This window comes from Eutrigla gurnardus (assembly GCF_963514095.1).
Source record: "Eutrigla gurnardus genome assembly, chromosome: 11".
Classification (NCBI taxonomy): Eukaryota; Metazoa; Chordata; class Actinopteri; order Perciformes; family Triglidae; genus Eutrigla; species Eutrigla gurnardus.
This window is the reverse complement of record NC_139925.1, coordinates 25140557-25163717: the sequence shown is the minus strand read 5'-3', so window position 1 is coordinate 25163717 and position 23161 is coordinate 25140557. Positions and strand designations below refer to the sequence as shown.

The window sequence follows — 23161 nt, the reverse complement described above, 5'->3', positions numbered from 1 at the left end:
AGCTCCTTCAGGTAAATAGGAGCATTACCATGGAGGCACTGGTGGGTCAGTAGGGAAACCTTGTATTCAATCCTGAATGGGACAGGGAGCCAGTGGAGGGATTTGAGAATTGGTGTGATGTGGTCAAATTTTCGTGTCCTTGTAAGGATCCGGGCAGCACAGTTTTGAATGTATTGGAGTTTTTGGATGTTTTTGTTGGAGATCCCGGCAAGAAGAGCATTACAGTAGTCCAGCCTGGTGGAGACAAAGGCATGGACGAGTTTTTCTGCATCTGGGAGAGAGAGTGATGGACGGAGTTTTGCAATGTTTTTTAGGTGGTAAAAAGAGTTTTTGCAAAGCTGTTTGATGTGAAGTTCAAAGGTCAGGTGGGGGTCCATTATTACACCAAGGTTGGTGACTGATGGAGAAAGGTGGATGTCGTGGCCGGCGAAGGTGATACTGGTAATGGTGGATGACCGGGTCTGATGTGGGGTGCCAATGAGAATGGCTTCAGTTTTTGAACTGTTAAGCTGCAGAAAATTCTCCTTCATCCACGCCTTTGTCTCCCCCAGGCAGGTGGTGAGTGTGGAAGATGGCAGGGTGTCAGAGGATGCTGGGTTGATTTTGAAATAAAGTTGGGTGTCATCAGCATAGCAATGGAAAGATATTCCATGCCGGCTGATGACACGGCCAAGGGGAAGCATGTAGACAGTGAAAAGGGTGGGTCCGAGGACTGACCCTTGGGGGACACCACAGGAGATGGCTTAATGTGTCTGACTTGGCTTCTCCCAGGGAGACGTATTCAGTTCTGTTAGTGAGATAGGAGGTAAACCAGTTGAGAGTTGAGTCAGATAGTCCGATGGTGGAGTGTAGGCGATGGAGGAGAATGTGGTGGTCAACCGTATCAAAAGCTGCAGTGAGATCAAGGAGAATGAGCAGGGATGGTGAGCCAGCATCAGCTGACATCAGTAGGTCGTTAGTGACCCTGGCCAGAGCAGTTTCCGTGCTGTGGCCAGGGCGGAAACCAGACTGAAATTTTTCAAACATGTTGTTTGTTTGAAGGTGGTCGTGAAGTTGGGCAGCAACTACCTTTTCCAGCACTTTTGAAAGGAACGGGAGATTTGAGATTGGTCTGTAGTTAGCAAGCACTTCCGGGTCAAGGCTGGGTTTTTTAAGGAGTGGCTTAATGACTGCAGTTTTCAGGACAGATGGGATGTGGCCAGTCTGGAGGGAGCAGTTTATGATTTTAGTAATCATGGGACTTATGGCAGAGGTGTGTGTTTTTATCAAAGCTGAATATTGTGTATCTGGAATGAATTTTAGATCTTTAAGTCCATCTCATGAAAAATGGGAGCAAAAACAAAAGTGTTGCGTTTATATTTTTGTTGAGTGTAGTACAGGCCCCAGGCACGAGCTGCTGTATTTTTTTTAAAGATTTTTTCAGGCATAGACGCATTTTATTAGCAGTGGATAGATATGAAAAACAGGAGAGAGAGAGAGGGAGGTGTGACATGCAGCAAAAGACCTTCGGAAGGGATTCGAACCGGGGTCGGCGGTGTATGCGTACGTGTAACATACATGGAATGCGCGCTAACCACTACGCCACCTGCATGCCCCTAAATCACTGTTTCTCGGGTAGGGGGGGCCATCATAAAGGAATTCTGCTGAGGGCACCAAAATGGCTAGCGGCGGCGCTGGACAGAAGACAGCAGCAGCAGCGCCAGATGGCCAAACTTTTCCCAGGATGAAACTGATGTTTTGGTCCGAGAGGACCAAGTTTCAGCTGTGTTAATTCAGTCAGGCTGAGTTTCCATCTGACGGGACAATCTATATAGATATAAATTCACGTGTTGATTCAATTAGTTGCATTAAATAGTGTTTGTTGTGATTATTTATTGCATTTAAATGTGCCTGGAACTGTGGAAACCTGCCTGTGAGGTCCTGGTGACGTGTGCGCACTGCGCGCCGGTGAGCCAAACTGCCACTCCACCAGCTGTAATTCGCCTTGCGCCAAGAGTAGACCAGGTTGGAGCTGGCGAGCTTTCGGCGCAGTCTCGGCGAGGCTTTTTGCCACGAAACTTCTGCTGCACCAAGCTGAATCTGTGACGCCTCCCCCTGCTGCGCCGCCACACCCATCTTGGCGCAGGCGATCCACCAAACTGCCAAATTGACCGTGCGCAAGGCTGTGCTGGTCGAAACTTGCATTGCGCCGGCTCCGCCACCCTGCGCCACCCTTCGCTGCGCCATGAAACTAGGGCCCACTGGGTTGTTCTTTAGTAGACATACTGGGTTGTTCTTTAGTAGAGATACTGGGTTGTTCTTTAGTAGAGATACTGGGTTGTTCTTTAGTAGAGATACTAGGTTGTTCTTTAGTGGAGATACTGGGTTGTTCTTTAGTAGAGATACGTGGTTGTTCTTTAGTAGAGATACTGGGTTGTTCTTTAGTAGAGATACTGGGTTGTTCTTTAGTAGAGATACTGGGTTGTTCTTTAGTGGAGATACTGGGTTGTTCTTTAGTAGAGATACGTGGTTGTTCTTTAGTAGAGATACTGGGTTGTTCTTTAGTAGAGATACTGGGTTGTTCTTTAGTCAATATACTGGGTTGTTCTTTAGTCAATATACTGGGTTGTTCTTTAGTAGAGATACTGGGTTGTTCTTTAGTAGAGATACTGGGTTGTTCTTTAGTAGAGATACTAGGTTGTTCTTTAGTGGAGATACTGGGTTGTTCTTTAGTAGAGATACGTGGTTGTTCTTTAGTAGAGATACTGGGTTGTTCTTTAGTGGAGATACTGGGTTGTTCTTTAGTAGAGATACTGGGTTGTTCTTTAGATACTGGGTTGTTCTTTAGTGGAGATACTGGGTTGGTCTTTAGTAGAGATACTGGGTTGTTCTTTAGTAGAGGTACTGGGTTGTTCTTTAGTAGAGATACTGGGTTGTTCTTTAGTAGACATACTGGGTTGTTCTTTAGTAGAGGTACTGGGTTGTTCTTTAGTAGACATACTGGGTTGTTCTTTAGTAGAGGTACTGGGTTGTTCTTTAGTAGAGATACTGGGTTGTTCTTTAGAAGAGATACTGGGTTTTAAATCAGTCCATGTAGTTGGATCTGTACATTGAGTACAACATAGGAAACTCACCACATTGATAATTGTTATCTTATTAATGCCTGTCTACTGCTTGGAAAACCATAATAATCAAATAATGAGCGAAGCATACAGATGACCCAGATCCTTCGTGATTTTAGCGCTCACAAGTGATGGCGTTGCTACAGAACTCTCCCTTTCTGACACCAGTTTGACTCCGCTTTTCAGAAAGTATATTTCAAAAGTTGGGTGAAGAGCAGAAAGAGTTCATGCTCGACAGCAAGATTACAGTATATCTACATTGTATATGCTAAACTACAGTGTTTCAACTGATTGCCATGACCCGCTCAACCATCACTCATTCCACTAGGCTTTTAACTGTATACTACTGTCTTCACTGCACTATATGTCATAAACCAGAGGTCTTCAACATTTTTCAGGCCAAGGACCCCTTCGCTGATAGTGACACGGTGGAGGGACCCCGTATTACATATCGTATAAAATTGTGTTACTTATCAAACTGGGCCAATAATGTGTAGTGCAGCCTAAAGTGCCATTTATATCTGCTTAGTATATGTTGTATTAATGTTAATGTGTATTTTGGGAATTTCTTTTTATTAAAAGATCAAATAATTTTGGGGATCCCCCTGTTGAAGGTCTCAGTCATAAACTGTTTGTATATCTAACTGCTGCTCACTTTGCACTTTCTGCATTTTTTTGCACTTCTGGTTAGACGCTAACTGCAGTTCATTGCCTCTGTGCTACTCTGCACAATGACAATAAAGGTGAATCTAATCTTTTCCTAATAAACAACCCTACTGGTAAGAGAAGCTTTTCATGAACACCTTTGGTCTGACTTACTGGAGAGAAGAACATGGTTTCAAAATGAATGTGTGCGAGTGTAATGTCCAGTCCATATCATTGTTTAATTCAAAGCCACAACCTTTTCAGATAAAACATGCCAAAACTTGCTTATGTAAAAAAAACGCATTTGACGGCGGTTCATGCTTTGAGGTATTCTGCGGTGTATAATTGTCTTCCAAGCATTTGAGATGTCAGAGACATTCACAGCTGAAACTATCCGCTCATTTTATATTCTTGTGTGGAAAGTGTCCGTTTTCAGACTGGCACACGCAGCCAGGGTCTCAAACGTGTTTGGCAAACAATGTGAAATTGGAAAGCAGTACAATAGGTGACATTCTTTACCAAAGGGTATTTATGTTGGCTACAGATTTCTGGATTTGGTGTACAATATACGAAATGACCTGCTAACCCTGATTATTGCTCACCTCTCTGTACCCTGTAAACAGTGTTTGTCTTGGATTACACATGTTTACATGACATCTACATTTCCCAGAGAGTGACTTTCGTGGTCAGATATTCCATGAGTTAATGCTCCACTAGAAGCCAGGCAGAGCCTTGGAGCAGATTCTCTCCTGGCTCTGAATTCCCCAAACGTGCCAAGCTCAAACATGCTACTGCATGTCTTTTCACCATTAAAACTGAGGAGGAAAAAAGACGTCGGAAAATATGACTTATAGCTCCGCAAAGTCAAGAAAAGGTTGTGGAGTTTCACGTCTTTGGGAACAGTCAGAGGAGCTGCAGCTCAACTGACAACAAACTCTGAAACCATCTGCACTCCTCTGTCTGCTCTCACTCCCACACACACCGAGTATTTCTCACTGAGCCATGAAGTCTTGTTAAACAGCTCTGATGTGGAATAGCTCTGACTCACTGGCTTAGCAACACTCTTACACAACACACACAACACTCTCTCAAACAGAGTACTTTTCTTTTTCTCTTGATATATGACACGAGGGAGGCCGATCCCAATTTGATCCCTTCTGACACACAAGCCCCGGCTACATTTCATTTCAAAATCTGTACCCCTCACTTTTCTGTTAACTACATGTCACTCCTTAACTATAAATTGTTAGAGGAGTTTTGTTGTGTAATCGTATAACAACAGTGACTAAGAAACAGGATTTCATGTGGACAGGCTGATACCTGGGCCCTGAGGGGGAAACTCTACGTTTTGGGTCCCAGATCAGCTGGTCAACTCTGAGTTTGATGACTAGTTAAGCTTGTGCGTGCTGAGTGGAAAAAGCCATCACATATCAAGATTCACCATGGCAACAGTTAAATAAAGGCCTCCATTTTAATGGACATAACATGTCAATGCACAACGGTATGAATGTGCACATAAAACTTTTAAAAGCAAAACAAAACGTAAGACAATAACTATAGGTGGAATATTTAAAAACTCATAGATCAAAGACAGAGACATGATCGTAAGCTCAACATCGGATCTAGTTAAAATGTGATTTAGATGTTGGAAAACAGTGGATCAGCATTCAGTGGCTTTATTTCAGCGTCTTAAACTAATGTCGGAAATTCAAACACACATATACAGTATATATAAACGTTCACTCACCTAAAGAAGGACATGCAGTGCTTTATTCTGAACTTAGGGTGAATGAATGCTGTGTGATATTTGAATGTGAGCAAAAACTGCTGATGAATGAAATGACAACATATGCAGAAACTTTAGATGGTCCTTAGTAACAACCAAATTGTTACAGTTTTTCTCAATTGCTTTGGCTTCTAGTCCAACACAACACCAGAACTCACTCAAAACATTGAACTCATGCTTCAAAAGGTATTGTCTCATATAAAAAGTCACTGCCCTCAAAATAAAACGTTCCGTTGGCATCGTGTAAACAATGGTGGTCAGAATGTTTACATGTTTTTTTCTGGAAATGTTCCTTTTGTCCACATTTCAGGTTTGTCCTATTTCTTTAGTTGGCCCTGGGGCCCGTTTCACAAAGCAGGTTTAGTGAAAACCTTGAGTTAGTTAACCCTGAGATGAGGGAAACTCTGGTTTTTCGGTTTCACAAAGCCAGTTCAACATAAATCTGAGTCAGTTACCCGGGTAACATACTCCGTGAACCTAACCTGCTCGCTAGCAGGTTTGCTTCAACAAACCCTGAGTTTCTCCCTACATGTCTCCGCCTTTTTCCGGAATCTGAACCAACTCTGAAAAATTGTGCCGTCCTTTCATCGTCAACCTAATCGATATGGAAATAAAAGTGATTCTAGCAGCTTTGCGTCGGGAGAGGATTTTGATTACCTTTCCTTCCAATCACATTAGATATTATCTAAACGATATTCTCCGACATTGTCAACATTTCATATCGCGGACATAATCCGCAACCAGATTCTTTGCGGAGGTAGTGTTTTTGCGAACGGGAGATTTATGAAATGTTTAAGTACATTCCTGTGTTGACATACCTGCATATATTTACTGTTTAATATGTGAAATATGATTAAAATCATATGCCTTTGTCAACGTATTTGCGCAATATTCTTATGCTTAATTTTTAACTGAAGCCACTTTCTTTCTGTGCCTGGGGGGATTACTGCCAATGAAAATAATATATTATTCATTGCGCTACTTTGTGAACTACGGGAGTTGAACCCCTGTCGCCTGCACCGGGGGCAGCGTTGCTAACCATTACACCACAGTGTCACTCTCCAAACCTGAAAATGAACACTTATTACCTTTAGATCAATAGACTGTTTCATTCAGTTATATACATTAGATCGGGCAGTAATTGTCTGCCACGCCACCTATCGCTACTTTGCTGCAGTTACGTTGCTCCGCTTTCTCAGGATATGCTCATTTTCTACATAAACACGCACAACGCTCTCCCAGTTGCCATGGTGAATCGTAGTATCGGAGCTCCATTGATGATGGCTTTGTAGAGTCGGCAGGCACGCGCGTAACTCAGAGTTTACATACTCAGAGTTGACTGAACTAATTCAAAACCGCTGTTCTGAAACCGAAAACTCAGAGTTGCCCATCTCAGAGTTGGTCAACTCAGAGTTCAGGGTTAGGTTCAGAGTTTGTTGAACCTGCTTTGTGAAACGGGCCCCTGAATGTCTCCTCTACTAGAATGTCATGTTTGTCCAGTGAACTGAACGTCAATGTCAAACTGAAAAAGTATCAGGATGCTGATTTACACAGTACAAGTTTTTTTTTTTTACAGTATTGCACATTGTACATTTCCATGGAAGCTGTTACTGTATTTGTATTTGCATAAAGCAACTGTCTTCCCCTCATGACATCACCAGGGTCCTTCCTCCTCTTCCTCTTCCTCCAGCAGGCAGTTGCCCTGTTCGATATGTACCTGACCACTTTCCCGTGTTCAGACATTGTGGTTATTCTGTTATAGTCCAGCTCTATAAATATATTTGGTAACAGCCGTACTCATGAATAGCACCTGTCAGCTGACTGGAGATAACGTGTGATTGGTTGACGTAAGACAGGACAAACTCCTCATTGGTTAGGGAAGTTCAAGTTTCACCTGACAGACAATTTACCAACAAATCCATAGTACATAATGATATTCATTTAGACAGTTGAACAGTTTACACGTGTTGTTTTGGAAATATTCATTATTTCCAATTACAATTTGAGAATTGTGCTAAAGCTGTTGAGAGAAACTGTACTACTACTGTTATACTGTTAATATAACTGCTACTGCTAATATTACTACTACTGTTAATATTACTACTACTGTTAATATTACTGTTAATATTACTATTACTGGTTATACTACTACTGTTAATACTACTGTTGATATTACTACTACTGTTAATATTACTACTACTGCTAATATTACTACTACTGTTAATATTACTACTACTGTTAATATTACTATTACTGGTAATACTACTACTGTTAATACTACTGTTGATATTACTACTACTGTTAATATTACTACTACTGCTAATATTACTACTACTGTTAATAGTACTACTACTGTTAATATTCCTGCTGCTAATATTAATACTACTGTTAATATTACTACTACTGCTAATATTACTACTACTGTTAATATTACTACTACTGTTAATATTACTGTTAATATTACTATTAGCCTACTGGTAATACTACTACTGTTAATACTACTGTTGATATTACTACTACTGTTAATATTACTACTACTGCTAATATTACTACTACTGTTAATATCACTACTACTGTTAATGTTACTGTTAATATTACTATTACTGGTAATACTACTACTGTTAATACTACTGTTGATATTACTACTACTGCTAATATTACTACTACTGTTAATATTACTACTACTGTTAATATTCCTGCTGCTAACATTAATACTACTGTTAATATTACTACTACTGCTAATATTACTACTACTGTTAATATTCCTGCTGCTAATATTACTACTACTGTTAATATAACTACTTACTACTACTACTACTCTCCACTATGTGGCGCTGTAAGTCTTGCTGCCGGTAGTGTTGGGACTGAAGATCCAGAGCGTGTTCTAGTCGTGCTCTACGTGGAAACGTTAGCTATGATATGTCACTCAAATTAAAATAGAATTGAAATTGTACGACGTTACTGGGTCTGAGTATGTTTTGAAACTTCTACTTCATCTTTCACTTCCTTTGACTCAGTAGAAACTCGTGAACAAACGCCAGCTAGTGACATCCTGTCAGAAGTTTCTCTCTCTCTCTCTCTCTCTCTCTCGATTGCCCAAGTGTAATCACAAAATTAATCATAAAAATATGGAACATTTTATAACAAAAATGTGTTCCCTATAGAAGCATGATGTCACATTGAAACAGATTTCTCATAAATTGGTGTAGGGATAGAGAAAGCCCCAAAGCAAAACAGCCTGGAATCTATGCTTAATTGTTTCTGTGTGTGTGTGTGTGTGTGTGTGTGTGTGTGTGTGTGTGTGTGTGTGTGTGTGTGAGAGAGAGAGAGAGAGAGAGAGAGAGAGAGAGAGAGAGAGAGAGAGAGAGAGAGAGAGAGAGAGAGAGAGAGAGAATCTGACAGTGATTAATGAGATTGGAGCCCTATATCAGAGTGAGATTAGCAGGTTAGCCAGCGGTCTTTGTCTCAGGCTTTGCGGTATCACAAACTGGGTTTGCTAAACTGCTTTTCCATATTTCTGACCTCACATGTTGACCTAAATAAGAGAATGTGAGAATATTGTTTGATCAACCAGGGCCCTCCAAGTTGAACATTTTGATAATCGCAAGGTGATCCACAAGTTCAATACTTTTGGTCCAAAATAATTAAATGTGCAATTTGGGGGATTTTTGTCAGGATTTTCAGACATGTAAAATAGTACATCTCATTGGTCTAGCTCAGATTTTTGGAATATCTTTTCGGTTGGATATCTACAATAAGTCTCCATTAGGAATGCACTAATTCTAAAGTTACATGAAACCAAAGCATGGAGGAATTGATCCAGTTATTACCTTGACAAAGATTGCTGTTCAAGCTGAAACCACTTTAAGCAACAGGCGGAGCATTATGGAGGGTTTAAAGGGCCAAAACTCAATAAATAAATACATAACTAATATTAGAAATAAATAGTTATGGACTTTATTGCTTAACTATCATCATAAATACATAAATAATTAATTCGAATATATTAGCACATTAAATAAATAAAGTGTGATTGGTTAATGGATATTATATATTACACAGGAAAATCCATGTGCTCAGTGTTCAAGTAATATGTTTGTGTCTGGCAAACCAGTAGCACGTTAGACTATGGATGAAAGTTTATATATATTGATATAAGATACCGGCGGTTCGATTCCCAGTGCATGGCAAAATCCAGTGTGGGCCCTTTGGCAAGACCCTTGATGCTATCTGCTACCTCGGGCATGAGTGAAACCAATACGAGAGTCATAGCGGCTCAGAGGTCCCCGGGGTCAACTCGGTCTAGGGCTGCAACGATTAGTCGACGTCACAAAAATCTATTTCAAAATTAGTCACAGACGAATTTAATTGTCAGTTACGTCATCACACGGCCTTTTCCCACTGTGGAGCTGGACAACATCCGTTTTTTACATGGAGTGAGACATCTTGCTTTCTACCTATCTCTGCTGAGAGTCGCATGTCCGTAGTGACGGCAGGTAAACCTCAGTGTGAAGTGGCTGCAGCTAATATAACACCCTCTATATAACCACCCAAATCTATCAAAGGTATGGGAGCATTTCACTCTGGACACACCAAGGGGGAAAAAATCATGTGTAAAATATGCAACACTGAGCTTGCGTTCCATGGGAGAAGAGAAGGCATGTTGGAGTTGTGCATTGCTGCAACATCAAACCCATCAGAGCGGATGTTCCCTGCAGCGGGGAATCAGAAGAGGGCAAGCCTCACAGGAGACCGTGTCGAGATGTCGACTTTCCTCCATTTGGATAAACTGTAATTGCCATGTGTCACGTCGTCATTAGTTGGAACATCCGGTCTATGATTGGAACAGACACTGTAGAATGCTGTGCTCAAAGTTCATGGCAAATGCACTTTAGTTTACTTTTTATGAAGGAAAAGGTTTAAAAAAAAATGTTGTTCATGATTCCTTAGTTGACAGAATGTGGATTTTGTATTTTTTTTATTTCTTATATCAGCACGTTGCCAGTCCCTGGATTTAAAAGGACACAAATTGTATTTAAGCATTTTATTTACCTTTTGTTGTAGTATCATAAACAGCAGCAATATTTATTCAAATAAATACCTCAAGGTAAATTTAAAAGCTGGTAGCTAAAGAGAGCCATTGAGTAGGCTAATTGTTTGATTTATTATCTGATTAGTTGACTAATCGTTTCAATAATTGATGACTAGTCGACGATCAATATTGTTGTTAGTTGCAGCCTGAACTAGGTCCATGTCAGGTGTTTGGGAACCATGGCAACCGGATGAGATATGGCCTACTGGAACAGACATACATGGACTAGAGAGGAGCATGTGGAACTGATGGAAAGCTTGATGAATCAATACACAAATAAACTTTAAATGTATTTTGTATCTCAATTTAATTTGCAATTTGTTAAAACAGTGTGTAAGCATTCATTTGTTTGTAATTGTTTTAAGATATTACTTCTATAAGTCGTTGTGTATCTATCCATTTAGTTTCGGTACAACCTTCCTACAAGACTAAAGCATTCAAACGAGCAGACAGGACGACAGGCCCGTGTTCTGATCTCTAACATGAACCGGTGACTTGTGACTCTCACATGCAGCACGGTTCATTCAGCGCACGTTATCCCCGCCGAACCTCACTGAAACTTCTCTCATTTTAGGATTCCTCATCTTTCAGCTGACGCCTATTTCGGTAGAAAAATGACGTTTAGCTTTTCTTTGGGTTTATACTTTATTCGTCTTCGGCTATAGAATTCCCCCAAAGCAGACACCATTTAAAGAATTAAATTCACTCTGCCAGCAGCTTCACCCGGTCTCACCCTGCCAGTTCACAACAACAACGTCCCGTCCAGGCGAGTCCATATAACACAGACTTTGTTGCTGAGGTCTCTGGACAGACAGCAGAGCAACGCTGGACAACTAAAAGTTGCTGCGAACTTTTCCAGCGTTGTCTCCTGCTGGCCGACGGCGTTCTGTACTGATCTACCCTGTTCTACGTGGTTCTACGTGGTTCTACACTGTTCTGTATTTAAACCTCGCGTCTACGTGGATGAGAGCTGCTAGTTTGTTACAGTTTTATTACAACCGAATGGAAGCGCGTTACCTGTGAGGAGCACGGCGGGCATCAGGAAGCAGTAGAACAGCCACACGACCACCTGGAGATCCATGCCGACTGATCGATACTCGCCCCCGGATGATCAACAACGATACGGGCGATCAATAACCAGCCCACAGCAGACGGACGCGGCGACGCGCTGACTCACACGGCTCCACCGGGCTGGACTGAGTGGCCGTGACAGTGGCCGTGCCATGATCCCGACACGACAACATTCTGCTCCATCAAAAACACGCAGAAAGTCGAGAGTTGGAGGAAAGTTTCCGACGCGTGGATTGTTCTGGTCTCGTGGTGCGTTTACGGCTCCAGCTCGAGTCGTTCAGTGAAGTGCCGCTCGGGGAGGAAGAAAGGCTCCGCTGCGTGAGGGGCCCAGTCTGAAGTTACGGACTTGTAGGTGGAAAATGTGATTCACAGGCGAGTCTGTGTGAAGGGCGTTCATAGAGGAGCTATTCTCCTTCTGTTGGTCACCTCCCTGCTGCTGCGGCGCGGCTCCGCGGCTGCTGCCGCCCCGCCGCCAGCGTCTCATCAGGCCGCACAGGGCTGGTGTGAAGTCAGCAGAGAAGGACGGGAGTACAGGAGGTGTTATGGTGGCTGTTTGGGTGGCTTTCTAAACGGGCTGCTTGTGGATACACTGCTGACATGACCATCAGTACAGGCGCAAGAAGTAGGGCTGCCTATCGCCGCGATAGATCTGGCTTATCGGACAACACATGGCAGTGTGTGCAGTGGTGGCGCCCCCCAGCGTACACTTAAACGGCGACATGGAAACATTTTCAGTCACAGTGCCAATTTTTTTTTTTTTTTTTTTTTTTTTTAATGTACAGTTTTCATTTGCAAAACGAGATGACATCACCATCATTGCATTGCCTCAAAGGAACAGGTGCATGCAAACTGACAGCAAAGTCAAATCAACATGGAAATAAATACTATTCAATTAAAGGAAATAAATCAATAAAACAAATTAAAAGGGCTAGGACTTCATTTAAAATTATATTTTTCGATAATGATCATTTTTTTCTGTATGTATTTCTTGTGTATAGGATATTCATATTTCCAGAGCTATGTTTCTCTTTTTTTTTTACAAGCTGTTTAACATAATTCAACATATTATATAGATATTGCAATTCAAATGTTAGCTGTATTTATCCCTTGTATATATACATACATATACACTCATTCGCATACATACACACGTATATACTCTACTTCTGGAAACATTTCAGACAGCAGGCTCATAATTTTACAGCTGTAAAGTTGACCTTGAATTATGAAGCTAACTTTGTTACAGCTTCACACCAGAATCCACATGGATCCAGATCCAGTATGGTTGCTGCTCAGGATGCAGCTCTGTGTTCATCAGATCCACCCGTCGCTCCTCCACAGTCCAAATATGGTCACTTCCTTAACTGGCTGCAAAAATTAAAAGATGGCAACAGCCAAAATCCAAGGTGGCGAATCGAAGTTTCAAAACCGTAGTCAACAAACCAATGACGTCACCATGACTATGTCCACTTCTTGTATACAGTCCCTGGTTTGAAGTTGTGCATCTGGCAACAAATACCAGAACAAATCCTGGTGGACTGCTGCATCGGTGGGCCAGTGGCCAAACCATAAGGCAAACCCTGCCACGTTCATTATTAATTGTGCTTACTTGCAATACCTGCAACCTGCCTATATTATATTTATTATATTATATTTGACTCTTTCATCCCTGTTCAAGTGAGGGCTCGACCTAATGTTAGCCATCTAACAAGAAGTGTGTATAAACTGTAACAATCAGGTCTCACTGAGCCAACACATGCACTAAGATTTTTGTCGGGCCCTAAACACCAGGCAGGAACAACTGCACGTACTCAAATTCACAAGGCTTCTTCATCACCAAGAGATACCCAGCGCAACAATCACTTATTTTGTATATTAAGCATTTCATATGAATGACCAGCATGGTCGGCAGGGAGTAGGCTAGTAAAAATAAGTGGTAAAGATGCTGACTTTAATCCAGTTACTTTCCCTTACTCTGATTCACTTTAAGGTGTGCGCCTATGTGTGTGTGATTAAAGGAACGCTGAGATTGTGTGAAGTGGTGTGTGCCTGCAGATTAAGAGATGATTAACACACTGAAAAGTAAATTACTCATTAGAATGGGGATAACTCTGTGTTAATGAACGTTGGGTCGTTAAACTAACCACTAGATTGGACACTAGATCAAACTTCTGAATGGTATGGTTGATCAGTTTAACTATATCCTAGCATCATGGTGACAGTGTTGTAGTCTATGGGGAGATTGCTTGGGAACTGGAGGGTTGCTAGCTCAAGTCCCCATGCAGACCGTGTCCAGAGCAGGGACTGGAGCTGGAGAGGTGACCGTTTGCCTTCTTTTACAGAATCTACTTTTATTATTGCAGTATCATTTGCTTCTAAAGTCAAATCGAATATGTAAAATAAGTCAACTTTTTTCATACTGACTGGAAGGAGCAATAGTAGAGTTGAGTCCTTAATAAGTTAAAGAAATGAATAGCATAAAGGGCACATAATGAAAAGACAATAGCCTGTTGACAGCTTATTGTCTATGAAGATACATAGCAGCTCTGTGTCTGAGCCATTGATCATGATATGTGAGGGCAGGTGGAGATCGTCAAAAATGATTAATCATGTTGTTAAATCTTTGAGTATTTCAGTTTCAGACTTGAGTCAGGACATCGTTAGTTTCTTTAACAAAAGTTAAAATGTACAAATGTGTATTTTTACTTAACTTTAATAAGCTGAAAGAATGAACTAGATGAATTCAGATATATTAACATCAACAACATTGCATTACTCATTCTCAGATACAGTAGCCTACTTGAAGTGGAAATCTTTACATTTACAGTCAGCAGTAGGTCATTCATGTTTTTATGTTCTCAGCTTTGAGTCAACTCTGTTGTGTCCACACATTATTTTGATTATTTACAATAACTAACTAGCCTACTATTTACAAAAACCCAATGTAAATGATTTCCCATAGTAATACACACATGTATTTGGGTTTTGATGCACTGGGATAATATGAGTAGGATGGGTCAGAGTCGCCATTAAGCGCTTGTTTTTTAGAGGGAAAAAATCAATGAATCAATAAAAAAATATCTAATCAACAACACAACGTCGAAAACAAAAGGAAGACGTTTACATTTCAAATGACGGTCACGTTAATAACTGCTCTAGTCATCAACACGTCCTATCCCTCTTTTATCATCCTAGGACGTGACGTGCGGGACGGGGCGTGGCTTATTGATTTCGCGCGAATTTCTTCTTCCTGTGAAGTGTGAATATTTCCGGAACTCCATTGTCGGTGGACAGTATTTATATCTGTACCGGCAGTTTAGTGTTGTTGTCCCCGGTCCACCTCAAGCAGCAGCGCCATGTCTCAGGTTCGGGTCACAGATTTCTTCTCCCAGAGGAAGAAAGGCGTCGCCGGTCCGGTGAAACCGACCAAGCAGCACAGGAGCGCTGTTGTCGGCCGCGGCTCCTCCGGGATCAGAACTAATGTTGCCAGCACGAGGTCGAGATCCTCCAAACACCAAGGTGAACCCCTTTGTTCGTCCTTGATCCATGAGGAGTTTATCCGAGTTATCGACGAGGCAGCGGAGCAGAGCGACGGAGTTGCTGCTATTAGAAACGACGCGAAGCAGCCGCCCTCCAGTCCCCGGACACCGAAGCGGACCTCGGCCGAGGTCGAGTTTGACCTCGGGGCATCGCTGGTTTCAGCCACCGCTGACCACAGCACGGCCAAGAAGAGACGGCAAGCGGAGGTGGCCAGAGAAGTTAAAGTTCCGGAGAAAGCGACGAGGAAGACGGCGCGGAAGAAGCTGCTGCTGCCTCCAGACTCACCGCAGGTAACGTGAACGGTGCTCTGGGAATATTAGGAACACACCGTAAACATTTCGTTGCGACGCATGAAGTCACCGTGTAGGCGTGTAACAGACATGACAACGAAGATAGACTCCATGTATGCTGTTGTTGTGTGTCCAGGCTGCAGCCAAGCCCCAGCCCGGCGAGGGTAGCCCGCAGCAGACCGCCTCTGTGTCGGAGAAGCCTCCCCCCCTCCACACCAGCAGCTCTCCACGGAGGGTCACCAGCAGCACCGCGGCACAGGGAAGCAAGGTAACACTGTCCGAGTGCAGCGTCACTATGTGCAGCACAGCGACGTGCACGCTGCTGTACTCACATGAGCGCGTCCACATCTGTGGTAAACTGTTTGAATCGTCTGCTGGAGAGACGGAATAGTAGTTCTGTGTGCAATTCTCCAGAATTATGATATGCAGAGTTATGCATATCGACGCAATCACTCTGTGATTATTATTGCAACTAAATGTGACATCTGACCCACACACTATTGACCAACTTCCTGTCAATACTGCAGCCTTTATCCATGACCCCACCAGAAGAAATGCTACATGAAGATAATATATAGAATAATAGAAGATCGATATTTGGCATCAGTGTATTGAGGAAAAAAATGTCTACACTGTCTAACTATACTCTTGATGGTGTTTTTCCGACGTGTTTGGAACGATAGAGCCCTGTGGTATATGAGGAATATATGCATCCCACTTTGTCATTGTTGGTTTGGGTCTCTATGGGATAAGTTGACAACTATAGTACTGACACTGATTCCTTACCCATATTAATCTGCATGACCATCCTCCTGTCTGCCAGGCTTTGACTAAAGAGGACATTACAACCCTCAAGTCTCGCCTTCAGAGGATCAAGAAACATGCAGAGGAAAGATCCAGCGCTGCTTCAGCTTCTACTTCCTCCTCGAGAGCGGGTTCAGCTCCCAACACTACAACCCCACCTGTCTCCAAGACCGCCACGCCCGCCAACTCTGACGCTAAGACCCTCAAGTTCACTGTAGCACAAGTGAAAGAGCTTGCAGCTAAAGCTCAACGGAGGAAGGAGGAGAGAGAGGCCAAGCCGGGCAAACAGAGCGAGACCCAAACCCAGGACAGGTGAGCATGTACACATTACCTGTAGAGAGGCTAAGTCCCGCCTCTTCCCGTGTCCTTATTTAAGGAAACATATGTATGGTAGCAAACGATGAGAGAAAAGCTCCCACGGGGAAAACCAGACAGATGTGACTCAGAAACACTGTTTCCTCGAACAGTACGTCCCTGCTGAGTCTAAATCCGAAGCCAACCTGTGTTGTTTGTTCTCTCCTCTGGTTCCCTAAGTGCTGAGCAGCCGGCCTACCAGCGGTACCACACCCTCGCCCAGGCGGCCCCCCCTGGTCTATCCCTGCCTTACCAGTACAAGGTGCTGGCTGAGATGTTCAGGAGTATGGACACTGTGGTCGCCATGCTGCACAACCGCTGTGAGACGGCCAACTTCACCAAGATCAAACAGGGAGTTCAGGACATGATGCACAAGTAAGTGGAAGAATGGAAAGATGGTCTGGTCGTACCCTTTTTATTGTTTTCTGTCTCAGCTTGCAAAAAAACAAAAACGTTTTTTGTAAGAAATTGAAAAGGAAATGCATGAAAGAATTTTAGCTGAAAAATGATGCTGAACATGTTAGGATTGAAGGTTTATAACTAAAGTGTATCCTCCTACTGTCATGTAGGGGGATGACAATATTCCTGAACTGTCTGTAACTAAAACATGTCGCTTTAACACAAATACACATGTAGGAGGTTTCAAGCACTTTGGGTTCACAGGGTTCAGTGTCGTGGTCCACTGAGCTTGATTAACTGGGATAAACCAACTAACATTCTACAACAACTAGTGCGCTAACAAAACTTTTGGGTAAAACTCGCGCTCCAGAATTTCTGTTCCATGTGAATGAACATTTAAAAAAAAAAACAGATGTTTGAGTCGCATTTACTGAAAGACCTCTGGTACGGTTCTATAAACCAGAAGCTTCTGGGTTGATGACAACCTGGAGATACGAGCTGGCTGTCAAGCTGCAGACGCTAATGTTTGCCTCTTATTCTTTTCTCTTCCCTGCAGGCAGTTTGAGGAGAGCCACGTTGGTCGGATAAAGACGGTGTTTCCTGAAGCCTACACATTTAGACAGGAGAAGAACATCCCAACCTTCAACAGCAGCATAAAGAAGAGCTGCTACCAGCTCACCGTGGAGCCCGTCATTCTCTCTGGTGAATACCCGGTCAGGCTTTTAACGGGCCGAGCACACAAAGACGTGTTGCTACAAACACCTTATCATCCTGATATTTGATTTACCACTTCATCCAGGATTTCACTGCCTTTTCAGTTGTGTTTTTTGTCATTATTGTATAAATGTTTCTGTGAGAATAAAACTGCATCCTTCTCGGTAACGTTGCCAAAAAGGCTCAGGATTACAAAATTTGACCAAAATAAGTTTTTATGAAGGACGGTCACCTGTGTGACACAGATGGGAGCATATCCCGAGAAAAGTTTTACTCCAACTTTGAGCAGTTCAGCTGTTTTTTCTTTAGATATGATGCATGTCTGTTTGTAGGTGATCATGATAATGTGTCCTCTAGCTTATGTGTTGGTGTATTCACCTGTGTGCTGCTGTCTTCCTCAGACCAGAACGAAGCTCGTCCCGTCCTGTCGGCCTCTCGTCTCCTGGAGAGAAGGCGCATCTTCAACCTCAATCTGGTCTCCATTGTCAAACAGCACCACACGGTAAATTGTGATACAGTTTTTCTTCTTTTTTTCTCTTCTACAACTCGCCACAATAGAGCTCCTTGTTGGAGCTGAATATTTAATGACTGTAGTCTTGGTTTTGGTGTTTTAAAGTGGTCCTATATTATACAGGTTGTACATCTACTTAAAGTAAACTTTCTCAAGCCAGGCCTACAAATCACGTTTTATTCCCCGAATTGTAGTTAAGGATCTTTTAATCATTTTTTTCCCAATTTAGATGTTTTAGAGAATGTATGGTTGTAAAAATGAGCTTGAACGTCATGATCAATGTATTGGTGAAAATGTGAATGAATCGTGTGTTCGTCTGCAGAGCTTCCTGTCCTCGTTGGTTCCTCCGGTGTCTGTCCCAGAAGACCAGCTGACCCGCTGGCACCCTCGCTTTCATGTGGACACCGTGCCGGCTGTGTTGCCCAGCTCGCTGCCTCAGCCTCCTCACACCGACAAACTGACCACGGCTCAACAGGTGCTGGACAAGGCTCGCTCGCTCCTCACACCAAAGGTACGGCTCATGTTCTGAAGTCATGTATAATCACTGGCAGATGCTTTATTTTGTGATGCTTACTGTTGTTGTATACCAATACTAGAAAAGTATGGGCTTTAAAAACATCAACTCCGGGTCCAGGATTTAGCTCGCATAGCTAACTAAGGACCAAGTCGACAAATGAGGTTAAGATAATATTAAAGCAGGACACAACCGCTCGCTCTTAGCTGGTATTCAGGCATGGTATTGGAGTCATAATTTTGGTATTGTGTCAACACTAATGCCCACTGTAGTGTTCATGTTGGTATAGTAATCTAGTATGCTCAGCATTGTCTGTTTTAATCAAATGGAATGATTCTCTTCATTCAGATGGAGAAGGCTCTGGTTTCTCTGGCTCTCAAGACGGAAGATAAAGCTGCACAGAGTCAAGAACCAACGTCGCCACAAAACCCAACAGCGGCCCAAGCATCGGCTCCATCAGCTGCCCCTGCAGCTCAGGTCCCAAGTGCCCTCAAAGGAGTCTCCCAGTCCCTACTTGACCGGGTAGGTGGACCAAGACTTGACTTTATGTGTCTTGTTATTATGGTTGCATTAGTCTCTGCCCCACCAGTATATCATTGTGATTTAACTAATGTGGTGTTTCGGGTGGTTTGTTGGTGTTTCAGATTCGAGCGAAGGAGGCCCAGAAGCTCCAGGCAGCCATGATTCGAAACCCCTGCCAGGAGGAGCGCCTGCTGATGATGTCACGACTGCCAGAGCTGGCCAGGATTCTCCGAAATGTTTTTGTTGCAGAGAAGAAACCATCGTTAATAATGGAAGTAGCCTGTAACAGGACGGTGGCCAGCTACAGATCTGCTCTCAGTCCAGGTTGGTTCAGGAGAGCAGCTGAGAACAGACCTCCATGTCATGTTGGGTTTTCAAGGCTGGCTAGGCAAACAGCATTTTACTGTAGCATTCACCTTTTTTAGTAGCAGGAAACTGAACTGCAATATCATTGGCTGTTCCTCCTCCTCCCTTTATGAACAGGTGAAATGGAGAAACACATCCGTCTGCTGGCAGAAGTGGCTGCTGATTGGTTGACGATTCATCCGATCAGGAAGGACTTCTACCTGAAGCTGAACAAGAGCGTGGAGATGAACACGGTGCTGGACAAACTGAGCTGCAGACTCCGAGAGGAGGAGAGGCTCTAAAACACGATGATGATGACGGAGTGAACTTCCCGCCTCCTGGCTGTGACGGCAGACTGCAGGCTTTTTTAGTGCAATATTTTTCAGTGGCTTTCACTGGTTTGTGGGCAATACGCACGTCTGAAGATTTAGCCACAGTGGGTTTTGTAGTGCGCTCTAATCCTTTTGACGGATCGATGTGGACACATCTCCAGCACACTGGTACCTCCCAGAATCCAGAGACCCCGGTGGACCGAGCAGACCTGGTCCCGGTATTCCCACCATCCCCATGTGTTCCAAACGGGTCGTCTTAACCACACCTCTGTTGTAATTATTCAAGATGTGTTTTGCTTTGTTTTCTTTTTTTCCCTCAATGCAATGTAATGAATGGGATCGATGTAGAATTGATGAATGTTTCCATTTTTAAAGGTCAGTTTGATAATGTTTAAGTAATACAAGCTTTTGTCAGAGTTCTGTTGCCTCCAAGTGTTATTGAATATAATAAGCTGTGAAGTAAATGAGACGATCGCATTAAATTCTGTTTATACAAGAGAAAGGAGGGAATCATGGGTTGACCTGAAGCCGGGTTTACGCTGGATGCGGAAGCGATGCATCAATGAGCAGTAGACTGACAGTAAAGAGATGTTCTCTGGCTGTCTGCTGATTCTCTTCTCTGTAGATACAGAGTGTACGACTGTGTGGATTAAAGACGTAATTTAAAAAAAGACTAGCAGAAAAGTGATTTCCTCTCTCATGCTTCCCTTGAGGGTGACGTGGATGGGATGCATCCCAGCGCGCTGACAAGTGTGTTTGTGAAGCATACAGTCTCTGCAGCCCCCCACTGGTACAATGGCGCTCCTACAGGCTGTTCAGATTCTGCTCCCATCTTTACGCAAGGAAGGGAGTCATTTGCATAGACCGACCTCCTCTGATGATAGGAGTCCGAGGTGAAGTTCGGTGTGTCCTGCGGTGAATCACAAGTACAAAGTACAGTACAAATCAACATAAGTGCTTCTATTCTGTCCCAGCTACAGTAGAGACAGTGGTTGCTTTTAATTTATAATGACAATGTAAATGGTCCTCAAATATATAGCACTTTTATCCAAAGCGCCTACAGTAATGACTGACATTCACCCATTCACACACCGACAGCAGAGTCAACCACGCAGGGCGACAGCAATTAGGGTGAGGTGTCTTGCTCAGGGACACCAGGCACTCAGCTAGGAGGAGCCGGGGATCGAATCGGCAATCTTGCCAGCCAACCTGCCCTACCTCCTGAGCTAACCCCCCCCCCCCCCCCCCCCCCCCCCAACGTGCCAGCTACGATCCGTGTTGGCTTGTACGTGTGTGCTAACCACTTCACATCGGACTGCACATTTAAAGGTGCAGGCACAGAGACGGCCTGTTCTCAGCAGAGCTCATTTGAGCAACTTTTAGAAGGCTGATATATGCATATCAAATACAGTCTTGTTGGACCTCTGACAGCTGAAATAGATGAAAAACAGTATTATATGGCAGCTTTAAAGTGGAGCGGAAACCTCATTTCCAGAGTATCTAGCATGGTGATGCCTTTCCAGAGAAACAGGACAGACAGGTGGGACTTGATGTTGGAGGAATGTGATTAGATATTAGATAATATAGATAACGGTTCGCTGCTTTCATATACACTAAAAGAACATCAGATCTTAATGAATTACATGTAAGTAAATATATATAATATATAATATGACATTTATAAGATGATTGATTATTCTCAGTTATTTACAGATTACTTGATTTTAAAAGTAACTAAATTAGATTACAGATTACTTGATTTTAAAAGTAACTAAATTAGATTACAAGTTACTTTATTAGTTACATTCATCAGCTGCCGACAGCACCCTGCCGCCTCAGCATCCAAATGCCAACGCTCACTTTATTGGAAGTGCATTTTTAACAGGACGTCTGCTTCGTACCACCTGGTGGGACTGCAGTGCTGCAACTCCAAATGTTTCTTCAAATTTGACGTAGTGTTTTTGTAGCTCGAAAGCACTTTGTTGCCAACGAACCTTAATATTACCATCTTTAGCTGTCACAAACTCTAGATACTGACTGTATTTCCAGCTAGCAAACACGCATCTCTCTCCTCCCTCCATTGTTGTTTATGTTTGTGTCGACATGTGAATGGTCCTCGTGCTGGCTCATAGGCTAAGTGACTTCACTCCTAGAGATGCAAGAAGAAAGCAACTATATTTTTATTAAGGAAAATGACAAACAGTGGGCTGCACGGTGGTGAAGTAGGTAGCACTGTTGCCTCACAGCGAGAGGGTCTCGGGTTCGATTCCCAGGTTTGATTCGCGGGTTGGGCCTGGGTTCCTTCTGGGTTTGCATGTTCTCCCTGTATAAGCGTGGGTTATATATATTTTTTTGCCTGATTCCTGTTGACTTTAGGCGGTGGGTCCAAGAGGCTTTTTTTTACATCTCCACATGGTTTATCTAGGAAAAAATATTTCATTTATGTACGCTCAAACTAAAGGGGGGGCTGTTACTCAGAACAAGGGCATAAAATCAGTAACATTTCATGTCGCCATTAGGTGGCGCTCTGACTGTGAGTCAATATTGTAGTGCAGATGTGTTCAGGACGGGACTCTTATCAAATATGAATTTTTGGATCAGATTGGAGAAGAAACGCTGAAGTTATCAGCCATCCATCCATCGTCTACCACTTTATCCTGTATTCAGGGTCATATATACACTCAACAAAAATATAAACGCAACACTTTTGTTTTTGCTCCCATTTTTCATGAGATGGACTTAAAGATCTAAAATTCATTCCAGATACACAAGTTTACCATTTCCCTCAAACATTGTTCACAAATCTGTCTAAATGTGTGATAGTGAGCACTTCTGCTTTGCTGAGATAATCCATCCCACCTCACAGGTGTGCCACATCAAGATGCTGATCTGACATCATGATTAGTGCACAGGTGTGCCTTAGACTGTCCACAATAAAAGGCCACCCTGAAATGTGCATTTTTTTGCTTTATTGGGGGTCTGGGGACTCAGAACCAGTCAGTATCTGGTGTGACCACCATTTGCCTCATGCAGTGCAACACATCTTCTTCGCATAGAGTTTATCAGATTGTCAATTGTGGCCTGTGGAATGTTGGTCCACTCCTCTTCAATGGCTGTGCGAAGTTGCTGGATATTAGTGGG

General features: G+C 42.9%; 2 protein-coding genes across 3 annotated transcripts in view; one reads left to right on the top strand and one right to left on the bottom strand.

Annotated features, from left to right (window-relative positions):
- piezo1 (piezo type mechanosensitive ion channel component 1 (Er blood group)) overlaps window positions 1-12382 on the bottom strand; it is an 87530-nt gene extending 75148 nt beyond the window's left edge. For both annotated transcript variants that reach the window (XM_084021586.1, XM_084021587.1), the window contains exon 1: window positions 11642-12382. In XM_084021586.1, the coding sequence (XP_083877712.1) occupies window positions 11642-11705 (64 nt within the window). In that variant the 5' untranslated portion in view covers window positions 11706-12382. The remainder of the gene's footprint in view (window positions 1-11641) is intronic.
- A 2094-nt stretch (window positions 12383-14476) lies between these two features.
- cdt1 (chromatin licensing and DNA replication factor 1) lies at window positions 14477-20545 on the top strand. Its single transcript, XM_084021033.1, has 10 exons — window positions 14477-15525; window positions 15662-15793; window positions 16349-16641; window positions 16864-17058; window positions 17639-17784; window positions 18198-18298; window positions 18630-18818; window positions 19170-19343; window positions 19466-19667; window positions 19827-20545. Exons 1-10 carry the CDS (start codon window positions 15052-15054, stop codon window positions 19988-19990), a joined length of 2070 nt encoding a protein of 689 aa, XP_083877159.1. The 5' UTR covers window positions 14477-15051; the 3' UTR covers window positions 19991-20545.
- Window positions 20546-23161: the final 2616 nt, after the last annotated feature.

What these genes read in the sequence shown, in the direction of transcription:
- cdt1 (XM_084021033.1), top strand. Translation starts at nt 15,052, where the DNA reads ATGTCTCAGGTTCGGGTCACAGATTTCTTCTCCCAGAGGAAGAAAGGC. An exon ending in TTGTCAAACAGCACCACACG is followed by an intron (nt 18,299 to 18,629) that starts GTAAATTGTGAT and finishes GTTCGTCTGCAG; the next exon opens with AGCTTCCTGTCCTCGTTGGT. An exon ending in CCCAGTCCCTACTTGACCGG is followed by an intron (nt 19,344 to 19,465) that starts GTAGGTGGACCA and finishes TTGGTGTTTCAG; the next exon opens with ATTCGAGCGAAGGAGGCCCA.